At 43.0% G+C, this 10,770-nt stretch overlaps 1 protein-coding gene across 2 annotated transcripts in view; it reads left to right on the forward strand.

Annotated features, from left to right (window-relative positions):
* The first annotated feature begins 8,043 nt into the window (after nt 1–8,043).
* The window catches only part of USP30 (ubiquitin specific peptidase 30), a 26,339-nt gene continuing 23,612 nt past the window's right edge, over nt 8,044–10,770 (forward strand). For both annotated transcript variants that reach the window (XM_032397998.1, XM_032397999.1), the window contains exon 1: nt 8,044–8,263. In XM_032397998.1, the coding sequence (XP_032253889.1) occupies nt 8,181–8,263 (83 nt within the window). In that variant the 5' untranslated portion in view covers nt 8,044–8,180. The remainder of the gene's footprint in view (nt 8,264–10,770) is intronic.

Here is a 10,770-nt window from a genome sequence, read left to right on the forward strand (position 1 = left end):
TTTTAATATATATATTTTTAGTTATTTTCTTAGTGGTTGCTCTGAGGATTACCACTAACATCTCAATTTATAACAATCTAGTTTGGATTAATACCAACTTAATCTCATTATTCTACAAAAACTTTGTTCCTGTGTATCTTCATTTCTCCCACCTTTTAAGTTGTTTTGGTTATAAATTGTATCTTTATGCATTGTAAATAAAGACAAAATTAGTTACAAACAAAAACCACATTTTCCATGTTTTATATATATTTTTAAAGATTTTATTTATTTATTTATTTGACAGAGAGAGACACAGTGAGAGAGGGAACACAAGCAGGGGGAGTGGGAGAGGGAGAAGCAGGCTTCCCTCTGAGCAGGGAGCCCAATGCGGGGCTCGATCCCAGGACCCTGGGATCATGACCCGAGCTGAAGGCAGACGCTTAATGACTGAGCCACCCAGGTTCTAAAGTTATGTTAGTCTGAAAAATTCCCTTTAGTATTTCTTGCAGGGCAAGACTGCTAGAAACAAATCTCGGTGTTTGTTTATCTGGGAAGTCTCAATTTCTCCTTCATTTTTGAAGAGTTGTTTTGCCAGATATAGGATTCTTGATTGACAGTTCTTTTTTCTTTTAGAACACTGAATATATATCATCCTACTGCCTTCTGTACCCTATCGTTTCTGATGAGAAATCAGTTGTTAATCGTATTGAGATCCCTTTTGCGTGAGAATCACCTCTCTTTCTGCTTTCAAAATTCTCTTTGTCTTTTGACTGCTTATTTATGAGTCTAGGTGTGAATCTCTTTGAATTTATCCTGGAGTTCACTGAGCTTCTTGGATGTGTAGCTTATTGTTTCCTATCAAATTTTGGAAGTTTTTAGCCACTATTTTTTCAAATATTCTTTCTGTCCCTTTCTTTCTCCTCTTTTCTGGGATTCCCATTGTGCATGTGTTATATGCTTGATGGTGTTCCACAGGTCTCTAAACCTCTGATCAGTGTTCTTTATTTATTTTTCTTTCTGCTCCTAAAATGGATAATCTCAATTGATCTATTTTTGTGTTCATTGATTCTTTCTTCTGCCTGCTCAAATCTGTTGTGGAGTCCCTCTAGTGAGTTTTTCATTTCAGTTATTCAAGTCCAGAATTTCTACTTGATTTCTTTTTATAATTTCTATCTCTTTATTAACATCCTCTATTTGGTGAGACATTGTTCTCACTCTTTCCTTTAGCTCTTCATACCTGTGTATAGGAAAAACCTGCCCAGTTTTCCTGAGTAGGGAAAAACCCAGCTCTCCTTCCTGTGTTTCTCTTTTACTTTTCAAACTACTACCACATTCACTACACTTCTGCCAACAGATTTCTCATACCATGATTTCCCACACCAAGCAATTGTCTGTAACACCAGCTGGATGTCTTATAATTTAACTCAACCCTGACACAATTTACCTGGAGATACTGTCAGATCCTACAGGTTAAGGGCTCAATCCCATAAGAGTGCTTCTACCTCACTACAGATAACAATTGCAATTAGGTTACCCACAACTTCTGTCCAATTTGGCTACAGATTGGAGGTTCCCATGACCCCCACCTCAGGTTCAATTAATTTGCTAGAGTGGCTCACAGAGCTTGGGGAAACAATTCCTTACATTCATCAGTTTATTAAAGGATATGATAAAGGATATAGATGAACAGCCAGATGAATAAATACATAGGGTTGAGGACTGGGAGGGTCTCAAAATGCTGGAGCTTCTGTCCCCATGGAGTTGGGGTGCATTTGCCAACCTGGAAGTTCTCCAAACCCGTACTATTGGGATTTTATGGAGGCCTCCTCATATAGGCATGATCAATTATTAACCCGTTTCTAATCCCTCTCCCCTTTCCGGAGGATGGAAGGTAGAGCTGAAAATTCTCACCTTCTAATCATGGCTTGCTCTTTCTGGTGACCAGCTCCCATTGAGAGCCATCCAGAGCCCACTCAGAGTCACCTCAATAGAATGAAAGATGCTCCTAGTGCTCTTAACACTTAGGAAATCACAAAGGTTTCAGGAGCCTTGTGCCAGAAACTGGGGGGCGGGGGGGCAGATACAAACACTTTGGAAAACTATTTGGCAGTTTCTTAAAGCAATGTGCTAAGATCTTATAGGACTACTGTTTGAATAGGAGTGGGTGACTTTGAATGCAATTCTTACTGGGGAAAAACAAAGAAAGAAATCCAGTCACTGTTTGACAAGACATAAATTAACATCAAATAGGAGGAAGTATACACAATTAACCATATCCAAGTTCTAAAAAGCCTATAGGGGCTTGCTAGTTTAAGAAAGTGAATATACACAATGTATGAACTGATCAGTCATATAAATTAGGTAATGATTACTGTAATTGCTTATTGCAAATTATTTTTATAAAGGACTTACATTAAAGAGCTACCTAGAAAGGGTTAAATGTGGGCTCAATATTGTCAGGATCTGAGGTAAGAGGAGCTTAAAAGCTGACTTTTAGGATTCCTCTGGAGACTGGACATCAACCAGGATATGAGTTACAAAGGTTGCAATAATCCAGAACTATTGCTTACAGAAAGAAAAAAATCATACATATAATCTTCTCTTAAAAATTGGTTTTCTAGGGGTGCCTGGGTGTCTCAGTCAGTTAAACATCTGTCTTCAGCTCAGGTCATGACCCACGGTCCTGGGATCGAGCCCTGTATCAGGCTCCATGCTCAGCAGGGGTCTGCTTCTCCCTCCCCCTCTGCTCTCTCTCTCAAGCAAATAAATAAAATATTTTTTAAAAATTATTTTTCTAATTGTAAAAGAAATAAATGATCATTTAGAAATTCAGATAACATGCAAAAGCATTCAGAAGAAGATAAAAATTATTACTATATACAACAAAGAGATAACCAGAGTTACCACTTTGGGAATATATCCTTCTAGTCGATGCTAGGACACCTATACATAAATATCTTTTTATAAATTTGAAATCATATTTATCCTATGGAGGCTTGCTTTTTTCACTTTTCACAAGCTTCTAATGAACATTCCTGACCAAAAGGGATGTCAGTTTTGATACTGCCTCCCCTATGTTTTTCAAGTTTTAAATTTTTAATTATTTTTTTAATAAATAATGCATGCACATGGTACAAAATTCACAAAGGACAAAAGGATGTCTTTCCCTGTTCTCAGTAACATAGTTTCCTTACAAGAGGCAAACAGTGCTCCTGGTTTCTTGATTCTCTCTATATTTATAAACTCTTAATTTTTATTCTCTCCCACAAATAACAGCATTCCATTTCATTGTCCTACAACTTACTGTTTTCTCTCAATGTCTTAGACTCTTAGAATCTTAGAATCTTCCTTGTCAGTCCACAAAGAGCTGGTTCATTATTTTCACACTACACAGTACTCTGCTGCATGGGTTACCATAATTTTGCTGGGTATCTTCCAATCTTTTAATATTAGCAACAAGACTGCAATAAATATCTTTATTCTTACCTCTGTATGATAAATACTTAGGTCACAGAATATACAGATTTTTAATTTTTCTAAGTAATTCAAATTGCCTTGGATGGAGATACTCATCTATGCTCCCACAGGGATCCCCAAGAGTGCCTGTTTCCTCATATAATTGCCATCACTCTGTGTTATTGTGTTTTTCATGCTTTCAATCTGATATATATTAAATCAGAGAAAGAGAGACAGAGACTGAGAGATCATTTTTAAGGTATTGGCTCACATGATTGTGGAAGTTAGCAAGTCCAAAATATTCAGGGTGGGCCAGCAAGGTAGAGACCCAGAGAAGAGTGAATATTGAAGTTCAAGTCTAAAGGCCATCTGCTAGCAGAATTCCTGCTTGTTTGGGGGAGGTCCATCTCTTTGTTCTATTCAGACCTTCAACTGATTGGATGAGACCCACCTACGTTAGGGAGGGCAATCTATATTACTCAAAGTCTACAGATTTAAATATTAATCTCACCCAAACATCCAGAATAATGTTTGACCAAATTTCTGGGCACCATGACCCAGCCAAGTTAACATATAAAATAAACCATTACATCCAGGGGAAAAGATCAATTGCTTAAGTTCACACAGTCAGCCAGATGGAAGTTTTGGTCTATATCTAGAACCAAGGATCTCTTTATTTAAGCCCAGTTCAGACCTGTAGTTTTAATACTAGTAACACTTACATTTGACTCCCCAGAGGGTTCAGTTTAAGCAGAGAAACCCTTTTCACCTCTGCTAAACATTTAGAAATCTGAGATAGTGCTTATCCTTCACCCCATCCCCTTCTGGCCCTTGGGTCAACTCATAAATTCATCCAGGGAGGAGGGAGAACTAGCTTCAAGAACGTGTTGCTGACATGATGAGGGCCAACTGTGTGGTCAGAGGACTTCTGGGAAAAAACATAACAACAGAAGAATGCAGGAGGGTCCTGGAGTGTTGTTTGAGGCAGAATTTACCCATTTTTGAGCCATTTTGTTGTTATGTTTTTTGGTTTTTGGTTTTTTGGGGGGCAGGATGTCTACGAAACAACCACGTTAAGAAAAAAAAACAATAACAACATTCTGCTAATGCTTGTATCTTTCTGTTTTTATTTTCTCTGTCTGGAAATAAAAGCAAGTGTTCCATTCATGTGGAAAGGGTCTTATCTTCTTGTCTTTCCAGAACAGACATGTAGGCCCAAGGCTGAGGATAAAAGATACCAAGTGCTACATAATCTAAGTTGAGAGAGTTGCCAGCCAGAGCCAGGCTTTGGGGCCAGTCCTGCCCTCAGGGTTTACTAAGAGGGGTTGGGTCGATGAGGCTTTTGAGGAGAGGGGCACCCAGGTCTCTACTAATGAGAATGCCCCAAGGAAAAGTCTGTGTTTAGCCCTGCATCAAGTTCTAAAAACTGGAAAGGAATTCGATGCTCTTTTTCATAGTTTACCTATCTGGTAGGAAAATAGAGCACAATGATAACTTTTAAAAATATTAAAAAGACGCCCGATTGGATTCTAGATCTTTCTTGTGGCTTTGTGTGACAATATGATTACAGTTTCTGACATCTGTCTTCTGAGACACAGGGGAGCTAGCAGAGGGGGTGGAAAAGGTATTCACAGCTGGACTTCTATCTCTCCAGGTCACTCTCTCCTCTGGAGTCTGGGAGAAGACTTTTGGATCACATTTGAGTTTTAAATTCAAAAATAAATGGGACAGTGACTTAAATATTGAAATGAGATGGATCTCTGAAAGTAGCTACATAGTTGCGTTATTTAGGGACCTACTCCGTGGTGTGAAAGGAGGAGGTCCGACTTAGTATAAGTGGGGGCAGTTGGAAAAATATCTTTTCAGGTCTTTATCCCATGGGGTTTAGGATCTCAAATAAACCATTTACCTGCAAAATAATCCCAGCAGCTGAGAGATGCCAAAGGCTCTGACAGATGACCTTGTGATCTCCCAGGATGCTGCAAATCCTTGATCCATCTGATGGATGTTAGAGCAGACACTGCCTTGTTCCTGGCAGCAGCTATCATCATAAATTAGTAATATATCCTTATTTTTAATAACTTCTATTAGTCAATGACAGCCACACCCCTACTGGTTAGAGGAGCAGCAAGGACCAGGCTGCAGGCATTTTTAACTTCATGGAATGTGGAGTACAGATCTTCCTTGACTTGTACAGGGCTACATTCCCATAAACCCACCATAGATTGAACATATCCTAAGTCGAAAATGCATTTAATACACCTACCCTATTGAACATTACAGCTTAGCCTAGCCTATCTTAAATGGACTCAGAACACTTACGTTAGCCAATAGCTGGGCAAAATTATCTAACTCAAGGCCTATTTTATAATAAAGTGTTGACTATCTCTTGTAATTTATTAAATACTTTACTGAAAGTGAGAAACGGGATGGTTGTATGGGTGCAGAATGGCTGTAAGTGTATTGGTTGTTTACCCTCCTGGTCACCAGGGTGACTGGGAGCTGTGGCTGGCTGCCATTGCCCACCGTCATGAGAGAGCATCGAACTGCATATTGCCAGCCCAGGAAAAAATCAAAATTCAAAATTCGAAGTAAGGTTTCAACTGAACGCATGTAGTTTTCACACCATGGTAACGTCAAAATATCGTAAGTCAGATCATCATAATCTGGGGGACTGTTTGCACTGTTATTACTCATGGGGTCATTGCAAGAATTAAATTGAAATAAGGCATATAAAATGGTCAAAATTTTGTGAATTGACTATACTCTGTAAATGCCAATTATTTAAAATAGTCTGGTATGTAGACTTCTTAGCATACTTGTCGGTCGGGATGGCAGAATATTCACTAGGCGGGTTACTGTAGCAGTTCTCAAAATATAGTTGCAGGACCCCATTTTGAGGACCTTTTCAGGGGGTTATTGAGGTCAAAACTATTTTCATAATAACACTAAAACGTTTTTTTATTTGCCTTTTCCACTGTCACTCACTCATGAGTGCACCCTGGAGTTTTCCAGAGGTTCACAGCAGGTGATGAAATCACAGCTTCAACGTCTAATGGAATGTATGCTTTGGTAGTCTTGGATTTTAAAACTTTTCTCAGCCTTAATCAGTGGCTGCCAAGGACTGGAGGTGGGTGGAGGAGTGGACTACAAAGGGACAGGCGGTAATTTTATTTGGGGTGGGGGGTGATGGTGCTATACCTTGTTTGTGGTAGTGGTTACACCACTATGCATTTGCCAAAATTCACAGAACCAAATATAGGTGAATCTTATTGTATAAATGATACTTCGGTTAAAAAAAAAAAACAACAAAATTTTTTTCTCGATTTTAATTTCTAATAGTCTACATATACTTAGATATAACCCACATGCACAAAAGATCTCAGAAATTTTTAAGCATACCAAAGGGTCCTGAGACCAAAAACTTTGAGAGCCACTGAATTAAAGCATTGATTTCTTTACTAAAGCAGGTGCAATCACTTGCTCTGGAGTTGGGGAGAGTGATTAAAAGGGAGCGCAAATTCTCTCTGGCTCTAAGGTTCTAGAAGCTGTGTTGTCCAACGTGGTAGCCACTGGCCACATGCGGCTATTGAGCGCATGAAAAGCGCCCGGTTCAAATCGAGATGTACTTAGTACAAAAAAAGAACGTAAAGGATCTTGTTAAAAACTATTATAAAGAAATGACAATATTTTGGACATAGCGGGTCAAGTAAAAGCTATTGTTAATATTAATTTCATCTTTTTTTTATTTATTATTTTTTATTATTTTTTTATTTTTTATTTTTTAAAGATTTTTATTTATTCATTTGCGAGAGAGACGGAGAGAGAACAAGCAGAGGGAGAGGCAGAGGGAGAGGGAGAAGCAGGCTCCCTGCTGAGCAAGGAGCCCGATGCGGGACTCGATCCCAGGACCCTGGGATCATGACCTGAGCCGAAGGCAGACGCTTAACCATCTGAGCCACCCAGGCGCCCTCATCTTTTTTTTTTTTTAAACTTTCACGCGGCTATTAGAAAATTTAAAATGTGGCCTCCGTTATATTTCTACGGGACGGCGCTGCTCTGGAGAGAAAGAGACTTCACCGCCATCTCGTTTCCACCATACAAGCTACTTCCTACTTCCTGTGAAGTGTGGGTCACGTTAGGGTTGGTGTGAAGGTAGAATGTGAGTAATGCATGTGACGTACTTAGCAATGCATGTAAGTAAACAGTAAGTTCGGTGGCTATTGTCGAAGGCCTCGCTCTCTCTATTGATGCCATCAGAGATGGGCCAGCCTGCTCAGTAAAGGCCCTTCCTCTGCGACCTATTTACACTCTGATGACACCAGAGGGTGATAACTAAGGGTGGCCGAGGCCTGATCCCGCTTCCGGGCGGGACTGCCCTCTTCATAACGAGAAAATTAAAATGACCCCAGGAGCTGGAAGTGGGACATCTGTATTTAAAATGCATGGAGCCAGAGTAAAAGTTGAACACCCAGCGGGTAGCGGGCCGCAGGCCCTCCCTTGGTAACCGACGCCGGCGCCGGTTGCTAAGGGGGAGAAGGGGAAACAAGGATGTGGTCCGTCGGCTCTTGTTCTCCGGCGGCAGCTGCTTCCGGTTCTCCGGGGAGCCCGTACTTCGTCCTACCTTCCCCGGAGGAGCTGGGACTGCGGCTGCGGGTTCCGCCGCCTCGGGAGCCTTGGGAGCCCTCCGTCCAGCGTGGTGGTAGCGGCGGGGGCGGCGGCGGGTCTCCCGCGCGGCCGCGATGCTGAGCTCCCGGGCTCAGGCGGCGATGACCGCGGCCGACCGGGCCATCCAGCGCTTCCTGCGGACCGGGGCTGCCGTCAGGTGAGCCTTGGGGGGCGGGGCGGCCGGAGAGGCCGGGGCCAGGGTCCCCAGCCTGCGCCTGCGGCGGCCTTTCCCGGCGCTGGCAGGGTCCCCAGGGCCGGAGCGAGCATTCCGGAGGCTTCTGCGTCGGGCTCGGTTGGAGGCCCAGACCCCGAAGCGGGACGGCGGATGGGCCTCCAGGCCCTCCAGTTCTTCGGCGACGCCAATTCTGTCAGCCCTCCCCAGTTCTGCTAGCGCCCCAAATTCTCAGTGCCCTGCCCCCCACCTGCCAGTGCCTCCTCCAGTCCTGTCCTTGTCCCCAGAACTTCCAGACACCCTCAGGCTTGTCAAAGCCCCGAATTCTGCCAGTGCCCCTCAGACCTCTCAGTGCCGCGCAGGCCTTCCAGGACCCCTTAATCCTTTCAGGGTACCCCCAATCCTTCTGGGCCCCCCGGTCTTGTCATTCCCTGGGCCGCCAGCGTTCCCCAGTCTTGCCAAGCGCCCCAATCCTGCCGTGGTTCTCACAGCCCTGCAAAGCAACCCAGGTCTGCTAGCCCTTCCCCCATTTTGTCAGTACCCCTATTCCTGTCATCCCCCCACCCCCCAGTTAAGCCAAGGATCCCTTATTCTTTGTGGGTCCTCAGTCTTATTAGTGAATCTCTATCTTGCAAGGGTCCCGGAACAGATCAGGACCCCTTAACCTGTAAAGGCTTCCAGTCCTGTTAAAGTCTCCCATTCCTGCTAGGAACCCCAATAGTATGGGCCCCCAGTCCTGTCAGGGTCCCTATTTCCCTTTTCTTCATCCTCCCATGGGCTCCAGTCTTGAGAGCTGAACGCTGCACCCCCATTACTGACCCTAAATGACTGAGACCTGTTGCTCAGCCTAGCTGCTTTCCTCTGGAACTGGAGCAGGTTTAAAGAGCTTATTAGTCCAGGGCCGGGAGCTCTTAATGGCTATCCTGTCCAGTGCCCCCATTCTGTAGGTGGGAAACAGGCCTTCAGATGGCTTTGCCTGTGGCCCTCCAGCTGACCTCACAGTAGAGCTGGGGAAGAAGACAGATCTTTTTATTCCCAGACCCCACTGCTCTCCTTGTGTTGTCATTTTGCAGAGGAATGGGGGTTCCAGAGTCACCAAATTTCACTGGGCTTTTTTGTCCATACCTTGCTGAGGAACCTGGGCAAGTTCTCTCCCATCCCTTCGACACTGTCTTTCTGTTTCCCTCACGAGGTTTGTGGTTTTAAGCACAGACTTGGCATGAGTTCAGATCCACGCTGCCTCACTCACTTTGACCAAGTTGGCTACATCTCTAACACGAAAATGAAGATGAAAAAAAAAAAAAGAAAGAAAATGAAGATGATAGGGGCACCTGGGTGGCTCATTCGGTTAAGCGTCTGCCTTCAGCTCAGGTCATGATCTCAGGGTCCTGGGATCGAGCCCCGCCTCTGGCTCCTTGATCAGCAGGGGAGTCTGCTTCTCCCTCTCCCTCTGCCCCTTCCCCTGCTTGTGCTCTCACTCCCTCTCAAATAAATAAAAGTCTTAAAAAAAAAAAAAAAAAAAGAAAAGAAAATGAAGATGATAATAGAACCTACCTGTGAGATTGTTTTCAGGATGAGATAAGATGATCACAGTGCCTGGCATAGAGTATGCACCCTTAAATATTAGTGTTTGCTGAGGGGATTTAAAGCAGTTGTAAAGTGCTTTAGAATTTCAATGATGGTTCTTTTTAACCTTTCCAGGCACTTTTGTTAATACACCTGTTGCGTGGAAGTCGGCACAATAAAGCACTAAGAAATTCCAGGATAACTTTCCCGAATGAAATTGAGATGATAATACTTAATAATCATAGCAGCTAATGTTTATTAAGCCCTTACCTTTGCCTCCTATGCCCTAGCGCTTGTTTGATTCTCAGAACTCCATGAGCTAGGTCTCATGGTCGTCCCCATTGTACAGGTGACAAAGCTGAGCCTGAGAAGCTAAAATGATCCTCTAAGGAATAGCAGAGCCAGAATCGAACCAGATTAATGCAGCGCCCCTTTCTTAACCAAGTTCTGTGTGCATTCTGTTGACTCTGTCTTCAGAGATCAAAGATTTATTTGGAATTCAGTTGTCAGTTATGTATCATATTAGTTATGACATTAGGAAGATGTTGGTTTAATGTTGACTGAGCTGAGCTCAAAACAATATTCATATGATCCAAATACTGGAATAAGAATATATTACACACACACACACACACACACACACACACCTGTATAGCATTCTAGTACTCAATCCTCCGGAACATCACACACACACACACACACACACACACACACACACACCCCTGTATAGCATTCTAGTACTCAATCCTCCGGAACATCACACACACACACACACACACACACACACCTGTATAGCATTCTAGTACTCAATCCTCCGGAACATCACACACACACACACACACACACACACACACACACCTGTATAGCATTCTAGTACTCAATCCTCCGGAACATCACACACACACACACACACACACACACACCTG

The sequence above is a fragment of the Phoca vitulina genome, unplaced genomic scaffold, assembly GCF_004348235.1.
Source record: "Phoca vitulina isolate PV1807 unplaced genomic scaffold, GSC_HSeal_1.0 scaffold108, whole genome shotgun sequence".
NCBI classification, from domain to species: domain Eukaryota; kingdom Metazoa; phylum Chordata; class Mammalia; order Carnivora; family Phocidae; genus Phoca; species Phoca vitulina.